This window comes from Garra rufa, chromosome 19 (genome assembly GCF_049309525.1).
Source record: "Garra rufa chromosome 19, GarRuf1.0, whole genome shotgun sequence".
NCBI classification, from domain to species: domain Eukaryota; kingdom Metazoa; phylum Chordata; class Actinopteri; order Cypriniformes; family Cyprinidae; genus Garra; species Garra rufa.
In genome coordinates this window covers 20,996,262-21,017,874 of record NC_133379.1, presented here as the reverse complement: position 1 = coordinate 21,017,874, position 21,613 = coordinate 20,996,262, and the positions used below count along the sequence as shown (strand labels likewise).

The window sequence follows — 21,613 nt, the reverse complement described above, 5'->3', positions numbered from 1 at the left end:
GTATTAAGAATCAAGTGTATGTAAACTTTTAAACATGGTCATTTTTATAAATTTAACTATTATTTTCTCTTGAGAACTATGTAAACATCTTTTATGTGAAACATCTTATTCAGGTCAGTATTAAATAAACAATATGTATGATCCTTCTTATTTAGGTAAAATAATTAACATTTAGCAAACTTTTGACTTCAGCTGTATTTGTTGTGAGATTTATTTATTTATTTAGAATTACTTACTATGTTTGAAGGACTTTGAGAAATAAAGTCAACACTACAATGCGTGTTAAAAGTAAAACTTTTCATTTCTTTCATTCTGTAGAAATAGTGTTTTGATAAAGTTAACTGAGTATGAGTTCAATAGTGAGTTGGAATTGTGAAACCGTTGCAGTATTTTAATTGTTTGACATGTACTGTATGGAATGTTCCCAAGGTTAAATAACACGTTAATTATCACAATGTCATGATGATAGTGATGATGATGGACAGACTATCTTTAAGTAAACATTTAAGTAAAGAGACACAAGAGAGCAGCAAGAACACCCCTAAGATCAACATTAAAAGCCATCTCATTAAAAGTCATTAATTATTAAAAATGTTCTACTATTTCAGACCTAAGGCAGCCCATGACACATGTCATCATGTAGTGGAAAAACAAGGCTTCTCTTCAGAGACAGTCTTTTTACTGAGGTCAAGTGCCAATTAAGAAAAATTACAGGTAATTCCCTTGATATGTCAATGTTTAGTAGTAACTGGATAAACTTAACCTAACTATCCTAACTAGCTACAGCAAGGGCCTTCACTGGTGGCTGTTAATTTCACTTCACATCAACTAACAAATAGATGTATTAAAAGTATTCATTCAAAAATTAAATTTGCTGAATATGTATTGACCATCAGGCCATCCAAGATGTAGATGAGTTTGTTTCTTCATCAAAACAGATTTGTAGAAATTTAGCATTACATCACTTCTTCATCAGTGGATCATCTGCAGTGAATGGGTGCCATCAGAATGATGTCCAAACTGCTGATAAAAACATTACAATAAACCACAAGTAATGCACATGACTCTAGTCCATCAATAATGTCCTATAAGTGAAAAACTGTGTGTTTTCATAAACAAATCCATTGTTAAAGTGTTTTTACTTTAAACGGTTTCTTCTGGCCAAAATGTAAATCCACAATCCATAGTGACGCTTCCTCCAGTTGTCCTCTCACATCAAAATCCACTTTTTCACTGGAGAAAGCAATGTTACAGGACTTAATTACAAATACACATTTAATACAGTTACAAATACAGGATTTCATTGCAAATTCACTGTTTTTAACCTAAAAAAATGTTAACTGATGAACTAGAGTCATTTGGATTGCTTGCAGATTATTGAGATATTTTAATCAGCTGTTTGGACTCTCATTCTGATGGCGCTCATTCACTGCAAATGATTTATTAGTGAGCAAGGAATGCAATGCGACATTTCTTTAAATCGGTTCAGATGAAGAAACAAACTCATCTACATCTAGATCTTTATTTTTGAGTGAAGTTGTTTATTATCTAATGTTAACAAAAAAGTAAGACATATTGTAATTGTATTGCTAATTGTTACCAAATAGTACGTAAAACTGAAAGCATATATGAATCTAAAGTATATGGGTCTATATGGGCCTGCTGAAAAAGGACCACTGAGCTACAGTTTATGGATATGGTATACAAACAACTGGCCACTGGTTGTTTATACATGTTTAATCTTTGATTTGTGTGTCTCTGTTTTCGTATGCTCACAGGGAAGACTGCTTCATGTACACAGAGGCTTATATCCCCTAGGAAGCCATGTTTTCACAAACACAACACACTTGATAGACAGACTGATCATACATTATTCATACTTGTCATAATGAGGAGATCAGGGAGCAGTTTAAGACAGACTTCTCTCAGCTCTGCCTAAATAGTTGTCTGTGCTTCTATATTTTCAATATAGAGTTTAGCTAAATAATGGTAACACTTTACAGTAAGAGGTCATTTGTTACAATTAGTTAATATATTGACTAATATGAACAAAGAACAATACATTTATTAGACTATTTATTAATCTTTGTTAATGTTAGGTAATATAAATACAGTCATTCATTGTTTGTTCATGTTAGTTCACAGTGCATTAACTAATGTTAACAAACATAATTTGTTATTTTAATAATGCATTAGTAAATCCACAAATTAAAATCAACTAAGATTAATAAATGCTGTAGAAGTATTGCATATATAATGTCTAAAACCATAGTAAAACCACAGTTGAATTTAAAAGTTTACATACACCTCACGTAATCCTCAAAATGTTAATTATTTTACCAAAATAAGAGGGATCATACAAAATGCATGTTTTTTAATTTAGTACTGACCTGAATAAGATATTTCACATAAAAGATGTTTACATATAGTCCACAATAGAAAATAATAGTGAAATTTATAAAAAATGACCCTGTTCAAAAGTTAAAACACACTTGACTCTTAATACTGTGTTGTTATCCACAGCTGTGTTTTTTTAGTGATAGTCGATCATGAGCAGTTAAACTGCCACCTGTTCTTCAGAAAAGTCCTTTACAGTATTTGACTCCTTTCCAACAATGACTGTATGATTTTGAGATCCATCTTTTCACACTGAGGACAACTGAGGGACTCATATGCAACTATTACAGAAGGTTCAAACGCTCACTGATGCTTCAGAAAGAAACACAGTGCATTAAGCCGAGGAGGGAAAGATTTTTGAGTTTGAAGATCAGGGTAATATGAACTTATTTTGTTTTCTGGGGAACAACAGTAACTTCTGTAGCTTCTGAAGGGTTCCTCATTCCATTCAAAAGTTTTCACCCCTGGCTCTTAATGCATAATTTTTCCTTCTGAAGCATCAGTGAGCGTTTGAACCTTCTGTAACATGCTAACATGCTGAAAAACCAAAGAATTTGTCAGACCTGAAGGATTTTTGTGAAAAACAGCCAGCAGTTTAACTGTTCAGGGACTCATGAACAACTATCACAAAAAACAAAACAACAAAAAAAACAGCTGTGGATTATTCAGATAACAAAAGAGTATTAAGAATCAAGTGTATGTAAACTTTTGAACAGTCATTTTTATAAATTCAACTATTATTTTCTCTTGTGAACTATGTGTAAAAAATATATGTATGAAATATCTTATTCAGGTCAGGACTAAATAAAAAATAACATGCATTTTGTATAATCCCTCTTATTTTGGTCAAATAATGAACATTTTGCAGATTCTGCAAGGAGTATGTAAACTTTTGCCTTTAACCGTAATAAGACATTCTAAAATTCATGTACATTTTCAGTTCACTCTTATAATATTGTATTATATTACATACATTTTTACTTTAAAATCCCACTGTATGTCACTCTAAGAATTACAACCCCCACCCACAAACACTTTTTTTCAATCTCTAATTCGTTCCATCCCTCTCATACTCTTACAGCTATATAAGACCACATTCTGGAGCAGATAGAAGGCTGATGTCCGACATATTCACAGCAGAAGGGCAACACATTTGTGTCTGAGGTCTGTTATGTCTTGCAAACTTTTAATTAATCTCTAATTCACAAAACTGAATGACAGAAACATTTTTTAGGTAGGATCATGAGACTAACTTCATGATTTACACTGTTCTCATCAGTATTATTTCTTGTCTTTCAGCTTATGGCGGGATCCATGGCACAACTGGAGATGTGTCTTTCACTCATCAGCAAGTCTTTAAGCTGGATATGGATGCTGCCACCAGTACTGAAACTGCAGTGACTGTGTTAATGTTACAGAGGAGGCTTCCGCACCACCTCCTCCGCACCACCAGAGTACTAATTTCGGTCTCATTCGGACTTCATTTCCCATAATCCCTCATACCTGGGACTGACACACCCCACACACACACCTGCACCTCATTACACACACAGTTATAACACACACACACACACACACACACACACACACTGGTTTACATGTTTTATGGGGACATTCCATAGGCGTAATGGTTTTTATACTGTACAAACCGTATTTTCTATCGCCCTACTACACCTACCCTACACCTAAACCTAGCCCTCACAGGAGATTGTGCAAACTTTTACTTCCTCAAAAAACCTCATTGTGCATGATTTATAAACCTGTTTCCTCATGGGGACCTGAGAAATGTCCCCACAAGGTCAAAATCTACTGGTATTCCTATCCTTGTGGGGACATTTGGTCCCCACAACGTGATGAATACCAGGTACACACACACACACACACACAACACCTCTCTGCGAAGTCTTGATTTGCCACGGCTGTCATTTCTGAGCATTTCTTTATCCTAGTATTGATCTTTCGTTACCGACCTTGGACTGTTTCCTGTTTTATGAACCTTCTCTGTGTGTTTTTTGGATCTGGACTGTTTATTGGATTTGCTGTATTGCCGCCTGCCCCTGAACCTTGCCAGCCTACTGTTTATGAGTTTGTATTCCCTTCGTGGACCCTGTTTGCCGTTGTTTGACCCACTCTGTTGTGACTACAAAATAAAGCTGCAAATGGATCCACATGCCTCTGACGATCTGTTATAGAAGACTTTGCCGGACAGTGATCCAGCAGCGGTAGCCCAACTTTCATCTGAGCTTTCTGCTCAAGCCACCCAGCTCGCACTGCACCACCACCAGCTCACCCGCTTAACGAACTTGACCGAGGAGCTTGTGAAAGCGCTGCAGGGCCTACAGATCGCGTCATCTACGGCAGCCCCCGCGCCCAGCCCGCCGCCTCCTGCTCCAGCTGCTTCGACGGTCAAGGATTCACCGGCCTCCATCAGCCCTCGACTCACTTTTCCAGAGAAATTCAACGGAGATCCCACCAAATGTTAGGGCTTTCTGCTTCAATGTTCGCTATTTGTAAACCAACAACCCGCTTTATATCCTACGGACTCTAGTTGTGTAGCGTTTGTCTGTTCGCTGTTAACCAGGAGGGCTTTAGACTGGGCGACTGCAGTATGGAGGGCCGACACTCCCACTCATGCCACTTTTGAGGAATTCTTGCAACATTTTCGCGAAGTCTTTGAACATCCAGCTGGAGGAAGAAGCGCCGGTGAGGAGCTGTTAAATCTCTCTCAGGGAAAGAGGACTGCAGCAGATTATGCTTTAACCTTCCGTACCCTTGCCGCTCAAACTACGTGGGTTGAGGACACATTAAAATTACTCTTTCGTCGAGGACTCAATCAGGAGCTCCAGTCGGAGTTGGCATGCCGTGACGAGGGTCGTTCACTTAGTAACTTCATCGTTAGCCATCCAGGTCGACAACCTCATCCGCACTCGTTGCTCACCACGAACCACAACCCAATCTTTTCCTGAAGTACCCATTTCTCCTGAACCCATACAGATCGGCACCACCCATCTTACCTCAGAGGAAAGAGAGAGACGTATGCAAAATCACCTTTGTCTCTACTGTGGTCAAACTGGTCATGTCAAGTCCACCTGCCCCATTAGACTGACTTGTGCGTTGAGTGTAAATAGTGCTTTAACCATTCAATTACCAGTAACCCTGTGTATCATGAATCAGATCATTCAAACTACTGCATTGATTGATTCCGGCGCTGCAGGGAACTTCATTTCTACTTACTTTGCTCGTCAGCATAACATCTCTCTCACCCAATCTTTCCTTCCTTTGACAGTGGAGGCGCTAGACGGCAGACCCCTCAGAGAGGGGAAGGTGCGGAACATCACAGAAGTGATCCAGATGCATGTCAGGGCTCTTCATAAGGAATCCATCCAGTTCTACACCATTCAGTCGGCTCACCACAATCTCATCCTAGGACTTCCCTGGCTACGTAAGCATGACCCTCGCATTGCATGGAGAAAAGGAAAATTACTTCAATGGAGTGACTTTTGCCAGAACAATTGTATATGAACCATCCAACCCATTTCAAATGATTCACCCTCACTTCCTGATACCAACCTCGACACCGCCAAACTTCCTTCAGTTTATCAGGACCTAAAACTGGCGTTTAGTAAGGTGAAAGCGACTCAACTACCACCTCATTGCTCCGTTGACCACACCATTGAACTACTGCCAGGTCAGTCGTCCCCTAGGGGTCGTATTTTTCCTCTCTCCCAACCTGAGTCAGAAGCTATGAGCAATTACATAAAGGAGGAGCTAGCCAAAGGGTTTATATGCCCATCCACGTCACCGGCATCAGCAGGATTCTTCTTCGTGAAGAAAAAAAAAAGATGGAAGTCTCCAACCCTGTATTGACTATCGTGGGCTTAATGAGATAACTGTTAAATTTCGATACCCATTACCACTAGTCCCCGAAGCCCTAGAACAACTCCGTCAAAGCCAAGTATTATACTAAATTGGATCTTCGTAATGCTTACAATCTAATTCGTATCAGAGAAGGTGATGAGTGGAAGACTGCCTTTTCGACCACTAATGGGCACTATGAGTACCGGGTCATGCCCTTCATATTGTCCAACAGTCCATCTGTCTTTCATGCTTTCATGAATGATGTCTTTGAGACATGCTAGACAAATGGGTTATCGTGTACATAGACGATATTCTGATTTATTCCAACTCTATGCCTGAACACATCCAACACGTCAGATCTGTACTCAGACGTCTCATCCAGTTCCAGCTCTATGCCAAACTAGAAAAATGTGAGTTCCATCAGACATCAACGTCCTTCCTAGGATACATCATCAGCCAGGAGGGAGTCGCCATGGACAACAGGAAGGTAGAGGCAGTTCTAAAATGGCCTCAGCCCCAAACCCTTAAGGAGTTACAGCGCTTCATGGGGTTTGCTAATTTCTACAGACGCTTCATTCAAAACTTCAGCTCAGTGGCAGCACCCCTAACAGCCATGACTAAACGTCAAACGTCATGATTACACTGGAAACCTGAAGCTCAGCAAGCCTTTGATGAATTACGAGAACGGTTCATCACGGCACCCATTCTCCGCCATCCAGATCCGAATCAACCCTTCATCGTGGAGGTAGACGCATCGAACACTGGAGTTGGAGCTATACTCTCCCAGCAACATGGTAACCCAGCTAAAATTTACCCTTGTGCCTTTTTCTCCCGCAAGTTGACACCAGCTGAACGCAACTACGACGTGGGTAATCGGGAGCTGTTGGCTATGAAATTAACCTTGGAGGAGTGGCGGCACTGGCTGGAGGGAGCAAAACACCCATTCACTATACTTACAGATCACAAAAATCCTGAATACCTCAGAACAGCCAAATGGCCCAAGCCCCGACAGGCCAGAAGGGCTCTATTCTTCACCAGATTTCAATTCACCGTCACCTATCGTCCCGGCACCAAGAACACTAAGGCGGACGCTCTTTCTCGTCAGACTGAGATCTCAACCCATCCTGAACACCAAGAACCAATACTCCCTTTCACGCTCTTGTTGGCACCCGTCCACGGGGATATAATCAGGAAGATTGAGAACGCAAATCAGCACACACCTCCTCCTCCAGTGTGCCCACCAGGAAACTGTTCATACCAGAAGCTCTTAGAGAAGGAGTACTCACTCAAGTCCGCAGTGTACCCAGTTCTGGTCACCCTGGCATCAATGCCACCATCCAACTGCTCCGGAATCGCTTCTGGTGGCCAATCCTAGCTACTGAGTCCATCCACTTCATCAACAACTGTTCCAACTGTCAAGCCTCCAAAGCCTCCAAACATCTTCCAGCAGGACTGTTGCAACCATTACCATTGCCTCAGCGACCTTGGTCTCACATTGCCATAGATTTTATCACCGACCTACCAAATTCTCAGGGTAACACAGTGATCTTTACCATAGTCAACAGGTTTTCCAAGGCTTGCCGTCTCATCCCCCTTCCGAAACTCCCATCTGCATTTGAAGCAGCCGAACAACTCTGTAACCAGGTCTTTCGATTCTATGGCCTTCTGGAGGACATTGTTTCAGACCGCGGACCTCAATTCACTTCCAGACTCTGGTCATCTTTCTTCAAGTTGTTAAACGTCAAGGTCAGCCTAACCTCAGGATACCACCCGCAAGCCAACGTACAAACTGAACGCCTGAACCAGGAGATTATACAATTCCTCAGAAGCTTTTGTCACAATAACCAATCTGAATGGAGCCGTTATCTCATGTGGGCCGAATATGCACAAAACTCTCTGGTTAAACCCTCCACTGGCATCACTCCTTTTCACTGCATCCTCGGCTTCCAACCCCCCATGTTCCCCTGGTCAGGCGAACCATCCGACCTACCTTCAGTTACCGACTGGCTACATCGCAGCGAGGATACTTGGAACCAGGCTCATACTCACCTCTCACATGCCGTCAGAAGACAAACCCAGAATGCCAACTTGCATCATAGCCCAGGTCCCGGCTATGCTCCTGGTCAATGGGTCTGGCTGTCTACCCGTGATCTACGACTAAAACTTCCATGCAGAAAACTCAGCCCCAGGTATGTTGGTCCATTCCAAATCACTAGACAAATAACTCCATTATCCTTTCGTCTTGCTTTACCTGCTAATTATCGTATCTCTCCCACTTTTCACATGTCATTGCAGAAACCCGCTGGGGGTCCTGGGGAGGCGTCGGGAAGCTGATTCACAGACCTCCCCCTTCCTGGTCTACGGCGAGGAAGCCTATCAGGTACATGAATTCCTGGATTCGAGGTGCCGGGGTGGCACACTTCAGTACCTGGTCGATTGGGAGGGGTGCGGTCCGGAAGAACGCTCCTGGGTCAACACAGGAGATATCCTCGACCCTTCCCTCACTGATAAGTTTCAGCGGAGGTTCCCGGAGAAACCGGCCCCTCGACCTCGAGGTAGGCCCCGGCGCCGTGCGCTTCCTCACGTCAGGAGCCGCTCGCAGGGGGAGGGCACCACCAGAGGGAACCCTCGCCAGAGTACTAATTCGGTCTCATTCGGACTTCATTTCACATAATCCCTTATAACTGGGACTGACACACCCCACACACACCTGCACCTCATTACACACATAGTATATAACACACACACACACACACACACACACACACAACACCTCTCTGCGAAGTCTTGATTTGCCACGGCTGTCATTTCTGAGCGTTTCTTTATCCTAGTATTGATCTTTCGTAACCGACCTTGGACTGTTTCCCGTTTTGTGACCCTTCTCTGTGTGTTTTTTGGATCTGGACTGTTTATTGGATTTGCTGTATTGCCGCCTGCCCCTGAACCTCGCCTGCCTACTGTTAATGAGTTTGTATTCTCTTTGTGGACCCTGTTTGCCGTTGTTTGACCCACTCTGTTGTGACTACGAAATAAAGCTGCAAATGGATCCACACGCCTCTGACGATCTGTTACAGTTAACATCTGTTCTTCTTTGTTGTAAACTGTGTGATGCTCTTTGCTCTGAGAAGCAAGCGCATATTCTATGAGACGCCGCGTTATATTCTTTTTGGCCACATGCTTATGAATGACTCTGTGCTTTTGCTGATCACAACTGTTATGTATACACTAGCTCTCTGTTTTCTTCCAATACCTAAATCTGTTTGCACTCTGTTAGTTTTTATATCATACTGTACTTTCTTTAACGCTCCTCTGATGCTAGCACTGATGTCTCTGGAGCGGTACGTGGCGATCTGCTTCCCTCTGAGACACTGCAACATCGCCACACCAAAAAGGACTGGAATTGCCATAGGAATCATCTGGCTGCTTAGTTCTATAAACATTTTAGCCGACATTATTCTTTCTTTAATTGTCAACCCCAAATATTTAGCAGATATTGCATTCTGCACGCTAGAGAAATTGTTTATAGCCAAATGGCAGATAGATAAATCTCAAGGGTTTGATGTGCTTTCTTTTGTGTCTGTCGCATTGATTATTATTTTTACATATAATTTAGCATTATGATCACAGCCAGGTCTGTTTCCTCTGATAAAGATTCTGCTAAGAAAGCCCTTAAAACAGTGCTGTTGCACTTGATTCAGCTGGGACTGTGTCTCACCTCTTTCCTGTATGCTACAATAGAGAGAACACTATACACAGTGATTGGAAGCGGCTCTTCTCTCTTCATAAATCTAAGATATTTAAATGATCTTATTGTTCTTATTCTACCACGCTGCCTGAGTCCTCTGATCTACGGTATGAGAGATGAAGCCGTGTGGCCCTTATTTAAATATTTTTTCTGCTATTGTTCAGGCAAAGTAAGGCCCTCTGCTATTATACATTGTATGGTATGAAAGGAAGTAAAATAGTAATATGATACACAAATGTTAATATTGAGCGGATGTTCATTAAATTATAAAGTTTAATTGGTTTATATATAAATATATTCCTATTGTTTTTATTATATACAATTTTATAAAATATTGTTATATAAATGCATAATATTTAAATTATATAACTATGTTAATTATAAAAAATCTTTCAAATGTCACAAAAGTACTGTGGACTAATACTGCATACAAATGCATTAAAGCTCACTCTAAAATATGACACGGTGATAAACAGGTTTTGGGTCCTTGTTGTTTTAAATTGTTATTGCCCTCAAGCAATTCTTAAAACTAAGAACTTTAAAGTACTTATTCTCAGTCAATATTTTTACGATTGTTGAAAGTGTCAGTGATATAGTATGTGCATAATTTAACATATATTTTTTTATATTTGATTTATATTTTATTCTTTTTTTTTTTCATATTCTATCATATAGATGTCACGGGTGAGTAAGGGAGGTCTGGGTCCAAAAGCGGGTAAGAAATATATTTTAATTAAACACAAATAAACAAACAAAACAAAGGCCAACACGGCACAACAAACAGGATCTAGACTGGAGCAAAGAGAACAGAGACAAACCATCAGGAACGGGCACTATGAAAACAATGCAGACTCACCAGGGTAGTGGAAGTGTGGGATTATAAAGACACTGGTGATTGTGAACAGCTGGGGAATGACAGGTGACATAATCAGGACAATTGAACGCTCAGGGAAGTGCAGTGCAGGGAAGGGAAAACAGCGACCCCAGGTGGCTGAGGGAAGACCCACAGCCCCGATCATGACAATAGAAGTGTTTGTTGACAAGTTTCAGCATGCCTGGCTGCACAAGGAAAAAATAATAAAAAAAAAAAACATATATAGGAGTGCCATAAAAACACTTAACAGCTCACAAGAATTCTTGATCAAATTTTATACAATCTTTATAAAACATGCACAGTCTCTTTTATGCACTTGTACATTGTTCAAGCAAGACTTTTTTAGGCTTTTTGTATCTATAAACTACACATATGTGTAGTTGATCATATATAAATAACCTACTCAAATCTGAGTTTATCTTTGTAATAAAAGCAGTGTGTCATATTTTTAACATATATGATCCTTAAAAAAGTTTAGCACTAATTTGTTGAATATTTAGGAATTTTGAGCTTACTCACAAAATATTCTCTGCACAACCTTGTATACTTTCAATTTGTTGCCTCTTTAATGTGTTTTCCTTTTGAATATAGATTCTCATGTAATCTGGGCAATTTGGTTTAGATATAAATAGGCTAAATGTTCTTAACTTGTTAATTCTAAAGTACAATAACTATAATAAAGCTTTCAAAATGTAGGTTAATCCTTACCTCTGTGTTTACCTGCCTAACAAAACTTTTATTATTTTACCTGTATAATAATAATAATAAAAAAGTGTCCATTAAAATGTAAAACATTCAGCCAAAGCAACAACAAACGCTACAACAGTAATGGAGTAACATTATAATGTCTTGTGAAAGTATTCATACCCCTTTATTATTTTATTTTTTTTACATTTTATGTTCCTGCCTTATGTTAAACTGCTTTAAATACCTTTTTTTCCACATAAATGTACACTCCATACACCATAATGGCAAAGTAAAAACAGGTTTTTAACATCTTTGTAAATTTATTAAAAATACAAACCTAAATGATTCCATTGCATAAGTATTCATAACCTTATCTGGGACAGTTGAACTTTAGCCCAGGAGCATTTATATTTCTTGTAGAAGTTACTACACTTTGAATGAAGTTAACTAACCTGTGGCAAATTCAATCGAATGGGTATGATGTATAAAGGTACACGTCTTAACAAAAGATCTAACTGATTTGCTGAAAATCCATATCAGAGCAGAAACCAATCCCTGAGGTAAAGAAAAAAAAAACTCCTGTAGAGATCAGAGACAGAACTGCATCAAGCCACACATCTGGGGAAGAGTTCAGAAAAAAATCTGCTGCATTGAAGGTTCACAGAATCATATAGTCTCCGTTACCCTTAATGGAACAAGTTTAAAACAACCAGGACTCTTCCTAGAGCTGGCCTCCTGGCCAAACTGAGCAAGTGATGAAGAAGGACCTTGGCTAGAGTGGTGAGCATGAACCTGATGGTCACTCTAGTTGAGCTCCATGATAATATATGCAGAATGGGCAGAAGATTCATTCTTCCAACAGGACAATGAACCTAAGCACACAGCAAGAGTGGCTTATAGACAACTCTGTTAATGTCTTTGAGTGGACCAGGAAGAGCCTGGGCTTGAACCCAATCAAACATTTCTGGAGAAAGCTGAAAATGTCTGCCAGACCCCATCCAAGCAGACAGAGCTTGAGAGGTGAAGAAAGGCAGATAATTGCCGAATGTTGATGTGCAAATCTTGTTGCATCATACCCAGAAAGACTTGTAAAAGGCCCAAAAAGGCTGTAAAGGAGCTTCAGCAAATAACTGAGTTAAGGGTATGAATACTTATGCAATGTACTTATATCAGTTTTTATGAAGTTGTGACAGTTCTGTTTTTTGCTTTGCCATTATGGTGTATGGAGTGTAGATGGATGTGGAAAAGAAGTAATTTAAAACAGTTTAACATAAGACAGCAACATAACAAAACATGACAGAAATGAAAGGGGTATGAATACTTTCGCAAAGCACTGTATTTCATAAGCTATCTAAGGCATTTTAACATTAACATTAACTGAGATGCAAGATGGTGCCAGTTGCGTTTATACATGGGGAACCAGTGCTACATTCATTCTTTCACCCGCTTTGTTCAAAAACATTACGTTTATTGGTTCTGTCATTTTTCACACATACGCACTCTTAAAAAATAAAACAAAAAAGTGTTATCAGAACTCATGTACATTATTTAAAGACATTAAAGAATGCCAATAAAAAACAATCCACACCGGTTTACCATTTGCATGGCGCTGCATCTAGTGTAGACAAAACTACAGATTATCATGATTTTTATAATCTTTAGTCACGTCTGATGTAGTCACGGTTTAAGTGTTTACATGTGGTTGGCTAAACTAAACCAGAATTTCCAGGGCAAAAATCTTGACCACATTTGTGCTTGTTCTTATCATTTCCAGTCAAGAAGCTGAAATATTACGCTAAAATCTTAATTAATACTTCTTGCACATATCTTTACCACCTATTGACTTTAGTTTGTCAAAATCTAGCTTTTTTCTGCTTACTAAGTTCCTCTATGTGATTTAGCAGTCTCCACATGTTTTTTTTTTATGGTTTAGACAGCATAAATTAGCAGAACAACAAATTCAGTAGTACATTAACCATACAATCAATGCTTTTTGTTTACATCCAAGTATCTCCAATATAACCGCACATCCGGATAACTGACCAAACCATGATGAGTCCAAACCATCTTTAACCAAAGCCACTTGAAAGCGTTGGCAAAAAACAAAACAGTGCTATGGTACGCAGATAAAGAAAGGCCAGTTTTTCTAATTAATGTCAGTGGAGAAGATTATATCATTCAATGAATCAACAGTCTATTGGCTAATCTTCAATGTTTGCCATCAAACATTAATTTTCAACAGTTTAGTGACAGGTTGGATTCAGTTTATTGCACTTATTTACTTTATTTCTGTAGAATCCACAAACCACACAGTGATTGACTGTTGCACAAATTCAGTAACAACAAGGCTGAGATGTGATTGGTTATGAAGGCTTGGCTGTTATTCATTAGAGACGTGGTATCTCCCAATAACAAGATCATGGTGTAACTTCTATATAAGCTCAGGAGCAGAATGCAATTTGTGGAGCAGATGGAAGTTTAATGTCTGACTTACTGAAAGTAAGAAAGGTGACACATTTGTGTAGGAGGTCTGTTTAAAACATTTAACCATATTCATTTTTAATTCAAATGAAATTGCATTGGTGTACCTTTTAAAAAAAAAAATCAGTTTGTTTTTCTATTTCTTGTCTTTCAGCTTATGGCGGGGTCCAATGGCACAACTGGGGACGTGTCTTTCTTTTTTCAACAAATCTTTTATCAAGAAATGGATGTTGGGCTCAGTACTAAAACAGTGTTGTCTGTGTTAACATCTCTGTTCTTCTTTGTTGTAAACTGTGTGATGCTCTTTGCTCTAAGTAGCAAGCGCATATTCCATGAGACGCCACGCTATATTCTTTTTGGCCACATGCTTATGAATGACTCTGTACTTTTGCTGGTCACAACCATAATGTATTTAGTGGCTCTTTGTTTCCTACCAATACCTAAGTCCATCTGCACTCTGTTAGTCTTTATCTCCTACTGCACTTTCCGTAACGCTCCTCTGACGCTAGCACTGATGTCTCTGGAGCGGTACGTGGCGATCTGCTTCCCTCTGAGACACTGCAACATCGCCACACCAAAAAGGACCGGAATTGTCTTAGGAATCATCTGGTTCCTTAGTTCTATAAATATTATAATTGACATTCTTTTAGTCTTAACTATCAACCCTGATTATTTAGCTGGCATTATATTTTGCACATTAGAAAAATTGTATTTATTCAAATGGCAGCTGGATAAACATCAAGCGTTTGATGTGCTTTATTTTGTGTCTGTTGCAGGGGTTATTATTTTTACATATATTAGCATTATGATCACAGCCAGGTCTGTTTCCTCTGATAAAGATTCTGCTAAGAAAGCCCTCAAAACAGTGCTTTTGCACTTGATTCAACTGGGACTGTGTCTCACCTCTTTCTTGTATGCTACAATAGAGAGAACACTATACATGATGACTGGAAGCAACTCTTCTCTCTTCATAAATCTAAGATATATAAATTATCTTTTTATTCTTATCCTACCACGCTGCCTAAGTCCTCTGATCTACGGTATGAGAGATGAAGCTGTGTGGCCCTTGTTTAAATATTTTTTCTGCTATCGTTCAGGAAAAGTAAAGCCTTCTGTCAATGTACATTAACTATATGGTAATATGATACACAAACTGTCAAAAAGATAGCTTGCAACCTTAATCATAATATCATAATAACTGCAATATATAAACATGTTTGCCAAACTCTCAGATTTCTCAAATCAACTTATTCCCTGCCAAAAATATTTTTAAGACTGTTATCTTAGTGTGTGTGTGTGTGTTCTTATGCTTTCAATTGTTTATTTATTTTTTTATATTCTAATATAGAAGCCATTTTTGAAAAGTTTCAACATGCCTGGTTGCTGAAATTAAACATTGTCTCTTGCACACACACAAAAAACATAGAAAAAAAACAGTAAACACCTCATTAAATTCTATATACGATTGTATGTAAAGTCATTAAAATGCATTTGTACACTTCAGACTTTGACTTTTATTTTCTAAATTAATTTATAGTTGATTTTATACATATATAAATAATTCACTCTTCTGAGCATGTGTAATAAAAGTAGTGTATTACAATATATACAGTGATCTTAAAAATAGTTCAGCATTCATTTGTTGAATATTTATTTTTTGTCTAGCTTACTCACAGTATATTCTATGAACATGTCCTTTCTTTTTAAGGTATTTTCCCTTCTATTTATATATTATATCTATTATTGTATTACATGTACATTTACGTAAGAGACAGAGCAGCTTCTCCCAGACCTATGAAAACATAGTAGCACAGAGAGGGACTTACAATGCTAATGTATACGTTTGGTTGTATAGGGACTGTGAACATTATGCAGTGTCAGACCATGGATTCTATAGTGTAGGCCCATTCATTTAAATCTGATAAATTGGTGTATAAACATGAAAAAATAAAAATGTTTTAAGATAATTTAATGCATCATCATTTTTTTAAAGATATTAAAGGAAACCCTGGGTATTAAGATTATTATTAAGATTTGTATGGCTTAATGTAATGTAAATGCTGTATCTTACTGAAATATGTAGTAGAAAACCCATTCAAAAAAATTTACTTTTTTTTTTTTAAAATCCACATCGTATTCTACATATTTTGGACAGGTCAAAAGCCTTAAAGGCATCAGGGCTAAAGTAGAGAGAACAAAGACGTGGGTCTTTATGAAGTTTTATTCGTCCACAGGCAACTTTCCATTCTTTTCTCCTCTTCTTATCTTTAGGAAAGGATTGATTGAAGATTTAAAATTGCTTCTCTTATTGTCCTTCGACTGAAAATTACAACTAAAAATCGCACAATGTGGCATCATATCAGCATGTTTCAGTATCAGTAAGTTGCTTATTCCGAGTTGTGTTGCAGTAAAAATAGCAACTGATAGTGCCAGTAGCTCACGGAGTACAACTATTTTATGTAATCAAAATAATGGTGCCCCACATAGTCCAAAATTTGTATAAAATAATGTGGATTTTTAAAATACCATAAATCTTTCTTTTCTATTACATATTTTAGTAAGAGACATCGTTTACAGTAAATTAAGCCATACAGGTCTTAATACACAGGGTTCCCTTTAAGATGGGGGACAGTCCAGTTCTTGATGAGTGTCAGGCGTAAGTGGTTAGTTCTCTAGAGAATAAAGCGCCACTGAGTCAGAAAGGCTGGAGACTGGGGCTTGACCAGGATGGAACCTGAAGGCTGAAAGGCCAAGGTAGAGTAGATTAATCAGGTGACTCCAGGTTTGAAGCTAGCTAAGCAGGAGATCATGAGAAGCTGGCTGACCAGAGAATCATTTCAAACCGGGTCACGGCACCAACGTGACCTCCCGTTTCTACTTGACACAAACTCGCTGTGTACAGGCGAAGCAGTAGTAAAGGGACTTTCTCTGCTATAGTTATCCCATGCAGATGAGCACTCCTTAAAAATGTGATGCAAATGATGGTGTAACCCCTCTTGTTCTACTTGACCCGCTCCAAGCAGGATTCAAACCAGTGTTTCTGGCACGGGAGGCAGGAGCACTAACAAGGAAGCTAAAGACCGCAGCCTCTAGTGTCAGTTGCTAATGTGCTTCTTGAGATAAGGGGAAATGAGGCTTACCCACACAGCCTCCGTTACACTCACTCACTCCGAAAACTCACTTTTATCTGGGTCATGGCAGCAATGTAACTCCCGTTCTGTATGAAATGTCCTTTCCGACATGGGAGGCAGGTGCAATAACAAGTGAGTTTCGAACTGCAGTTTCCAGCATGGGAAGTGGATGCACTAACAAGGTTCACTCAAGTCTGCAGCCTCTAGTGTCAGTTGAGATAAGTGTGAGATCAGGGAAGTGAGGCTTACCCACACAGCTCTTACTAGCTGGCCTCCGTTAAACTCACCCCCGTGAAAAACTTACTTCAATCTAGGTCACACCATCAATATAACTCCCGTCCTACTCGAATTGTTGTTTCCAACTCCTGGTATGCAGGCACACTAACATGGAAGCTAAAGACTGCAGCCTCTAGCATCACTAGTGCGCCTGTTGAGAGCTGGGGAGTGAGGCTTACCCGCACAGCTTTTACTAGATGGCCTCCGTTACTTCCATCTGGGTCACGGCACCAATGTAACTCCTTTCTACTTGAATTGTTGTTTCCAACATGGGAGGCAGGCGCACTAACATGGAACCTAAAGACTGCAGCCTCTAGCTTCAGACACAAGTGCACCTCTTGAGATGAGGGAAGTGAGGCTAACCCACACAGCCTCCATTACACTCACTCCCATAACACTCACTTTTATCTGGGTCACGGCACCAACGTAACTCCTGTTTTATTTAAATCGTCCTTTCCGACATGGGAGGCAGGCGCACTATCAAAGACACTAAAGACTGCAGCGTCTATCATCAGTCACTAATGAACCTCTTGAGATCAGGGAAGTGTGGTTTATCCACACAGCTCTTACTAGGTGGCCTTGGTACACTCACCCCCTAAACGTCACTTCCATCTGGGTCACGGCACCAATGTAACTCCTTTCTACTTGAACTGTTGTTTCCAACATGGGAGGCAGGCAAACTAACATGGAAGCAAAAGACTGCAGCCTCTAGCTTTAGACACAAGTGTACCTCTTGAGATGAGGGAAGTGAGGCTAACCCACACAGCCTTCGTTACACTCACTCCCATAAAACTCACTTTTATCTGGGTCACAGAACCAATGTAACTCCTGTTTTATTTAAGTTGTCTTTTCTGACATGGGAGGCAGGCACACTATCAAGGACACTAAAGACTGCAGCGTCTATCATCAGTCGCTAATGCAACTCTTGAGATCAGGGAAGTGAGGTTTATCCACACAGGTCTTACTAGGTGGCCTTGGTACACTCACCCCCCAAACGTCACTTCCATCTGGGTCACGGCCAAGTAACTCCTCCTGTTCCACTCGACCCACTCTAAGTGAGATTTAAACTGCTGTTTCCAGCATGGGAAGTGGACACACTAACAAGGACACTCAAGTCCGCAGCTTCTAGTGTCAGTCACAAGTGAGCCTCTGGAGATCAGGGAAGTGAGGCTTGCCCACACAGCTCTTACTAGCTGGCCTCTGTTACACTCACCCCTGTGAAAAAACACACTTCCATCTGGGTCACACCATCAGTGTAACTCCTGTTCTACTCGAATTGTCGTTTCCGACATGGGAGGCAGGCACACTAACAAGGACACTAAAGACTGCAGCCTCTAGCATTAAGACGCTAGTACGCCTCCTGAGAGCTGGAGAGTGAGGCTTACCCACACAGCTCTTACTAGATGGCCTCCATTACACTCACCGCCCTAAGCCTAACTTTCATCTGGGTCACAGCACCAATGTAACTTCTGTTCTACTTGAATTATTTTTTCCAACATGGGAGGCAGGTGCACTAATATGGAAGCTAAAAACTGCAGCTTCTAGCTTCAGACACAAGTGCACCTCTTGAGATAAAGAAAGTACATTTTGATTGACAGCTTTTTAAAAGCCTGAACCCATTTACAGCCCGACATTATTCAAATGTGCACACACACACAGCTTTTGTCAAGAATGAGTCATTTATACATGTTTTAACATAATTTATTCAGTACTAACATTGGCCACTTGGATGCTGGAACAAAGAAATCAAATAAGTCCTCTGTAACATTGTAACATCTCAGCTAGAGTTGTCAAGAAGTACAGAGTTTGGTACTTTCGGTACTGAAATATTAGTGCATTTCCCGCTCACATTTGAGCACTGTTTAGCCGATTTTTAAACATCACTGATTGGCTAAAGTGTTCACGTGCTTGACAGATTTGACTGTGATTGATCAGCGCTTCACACTCCTCACTGAGCGTGGATCTGTAGATGTGCAGATGTATTCTCTTACTAGCTGGTCTTCATTACACTGGAAACCACCAAGGAGCATAAGACAAAGCAGGAGACAGAACAGGGGACCACCAAGGCAGAGCCAGGAAAGTGGAGGACCTTGGAAAAGCCTGTTGAAAGGGACCTCAGGCCACCAGGGCAGAGCTGGATCCCCCCAAGGAGGAGTCAGTGAATTTGGTGATCACCACAGTGGACACCACATTACAGAGACCAAACCCCCCATGGCCTTGATAGGAACCACTAGGCCTACTGGACTTGGGAGCTATGGGACCACTAAACTTGAAAGCATTGGGCACAGAATTCCCTGACTCGGACTACAGGGCCAAATTTAGGGGCTTGGGACCACCAGACTTGAAAGCTCTGGGAATACTGGGCTTGGGACCATCGGACTCAGGATCACCAGACTCTTAACCAAAAGAATATTCAAAGTAGTGCTTTCTTTTCTTGGAGACTGCCACTCATATCTCTATAGGCCTGCCATCTTAGCTGTTTTTTGATGTCTGGTCTTCTGTCTTGGATGGATTTAACAGATACAAGGAAAGAACTCAATTGTGGGGTTTTATTATTTTTAACAGATATGTGAAGACAATGGAACACGACAGACGGGATGTCTTTAATGAGAGATCTCTACCCAAAAGGCTCCCACCCACCGAGTGACACATACAGTATACCCAAGTGGTTCTGTCTGCCACCATATAACTGCTATATAAGTTTAGGAGCAGAATGCATTTTTGTGGAATCTGCAGCTGGAGCAAATGGAAGGTTAATGTCTGGAGCCTGTTGCACCTTATGCAGATTTTTTTAAATCTTAATCTTACATTCACATAAGCAAAAGATGTAAAATGATTGCATAAAATTGCTCTGAACATGATCTTTAGTATAACTTGCTAAGATAAGCCTGGTTTCTCTATTTCTTGTCTTTCAGCTTATGGCGGGGTCCAATGGCACAACTGAGGATGTGTCTGTTTTAACTTTTCAGCAAATCTATAAGCTAGACCTTGATGTTGGGCTCAGTACTAAAACTGCAGTGACTGTGTTAACATCTCTGTTCTTCTGTGTTGTAAACTGTGTGATGTTCTTTACTCTGAGAAGCAAGCGCGTATTCTATGAGACGCCACGTTATATTCTTTTTGGCCACATGCTTATGAATGACTCTGTGCTTTTGCTGGTCACAACTGTTATGTACACACTGGCTCTCTGTTTTCTTCCAATACCTAAATCTGTTTGCACTTTGTTAGTCTTTATTTCTCACTGCACTTTCCGTAACGCTCCTCTGACACTAGCTGTGATGTCTCTGGAGCGGTACGTGGCGATCTGCTTCCCTTTGAGACATTGCAGCATCGCCACACCAAAAAGGACTAGAATTGCCATAGGAATCATCTGGCTGCTTAGTTCTATAAATTTTATAACAGACATTATTTTAGTTTTAGTTATTGACACGAGTTATTTGTCTGGTATTTTATTTTGCACATTAGAAAAATTGTTTTTATTCCAATGGCAGCTGGATAAATATCAAGCATTTGATGTGCTTTATTTTGTGTCTGTTGCTGTGATCATTATTTTCACATACATTAGCATTATGATCGCAGCCAGGTCTGTTTCCTCTGATAAAGATTCTGCTAAGAAAGCCCTTAAAACAGTGCTCTTGCACTTGATTCAGCTGGGACTGTGTCTCACCTCTTTCTTGTATACTATAATTGAAAGAACACTATACATGTTGACTGGAAACAGCTTTTCTCTCTTCTTAAACCTAATATATTTAAATTATCTTATAACTCTTATTCTGCCACGCTGCCTGAGTCCTCTGATCTACGGTATGAGAGATGAAGCCGTGTGGCCCTTATTTAAATATTTCTTCTGCTGTCGTTTATGCAAAGTAAGGCCCTCTGTTAATGTACATTAAATGTCTGGTCTATGAGGGAGTGAAATAAGTCAGGCAAAGAATCAGTCTGTTTGTAGGCTATAGATTTTACATTGTAAAAGTCTTTCAAACAAGAAAATGTTACTGAAAACAGACAATTCATTCTAATAAGAATCTTTATACTTTATGCAGACAGCCTGTACTTGTACACTGTTACAGGAAGACTGATTTTAGGAATACTCTTTCAGCATATAAATACCATATGTATAATTTATCATGTACATGTAAATGTTAATAATCCAACCTTGTCTGA

The 21,613-nt window shown here is 39.8% G+C and overlaps 2 protein-coding genes and 1 pseudogene across 2 annotated transcripts; all 3 read left to right on the top strand.

The window, feature by feature from the left end:
* Window positions 1-629: 629 nt before the first annotated feature.
* LOC141291999 (odorant receptor 131-2-like) lies at window positions 630-10,205 on the top strand (annotated as a pseudogene).
* A 3,994-nt stretch (window positions 10,206-14,199) lies between these two features.
* Window positions 14,200-15,171, top strand: LOC141291897 (odorant receptor 131-2-like). Its single transcript, XM_073823902.1, has one exon. The coding sequence runs from the start codon at window positions 14,200-14,202 to the stop codon at window positions 15,169-15,171; it is 972 nt and encodes a 323-aa protein (XP_073680003.1).
* Window positions 15,172-20,367: 5,196 nt separating this feature from the next.
* Window positions 20,368-21,342, top strand: LOC141291923 (odorant receptor 131-2-like). The gene has a single exon (XM_073823921.1). It carries the CDS (start codon window positions 20,368-20,370, stop codon window positions 21,340-21,342), a length of 975 nt encoding a protein of 324 aa, XP_073680022.1.
* The last annotated feature ends 271 nt before the right edge of the window (window positions 21,343-21,613 follow it).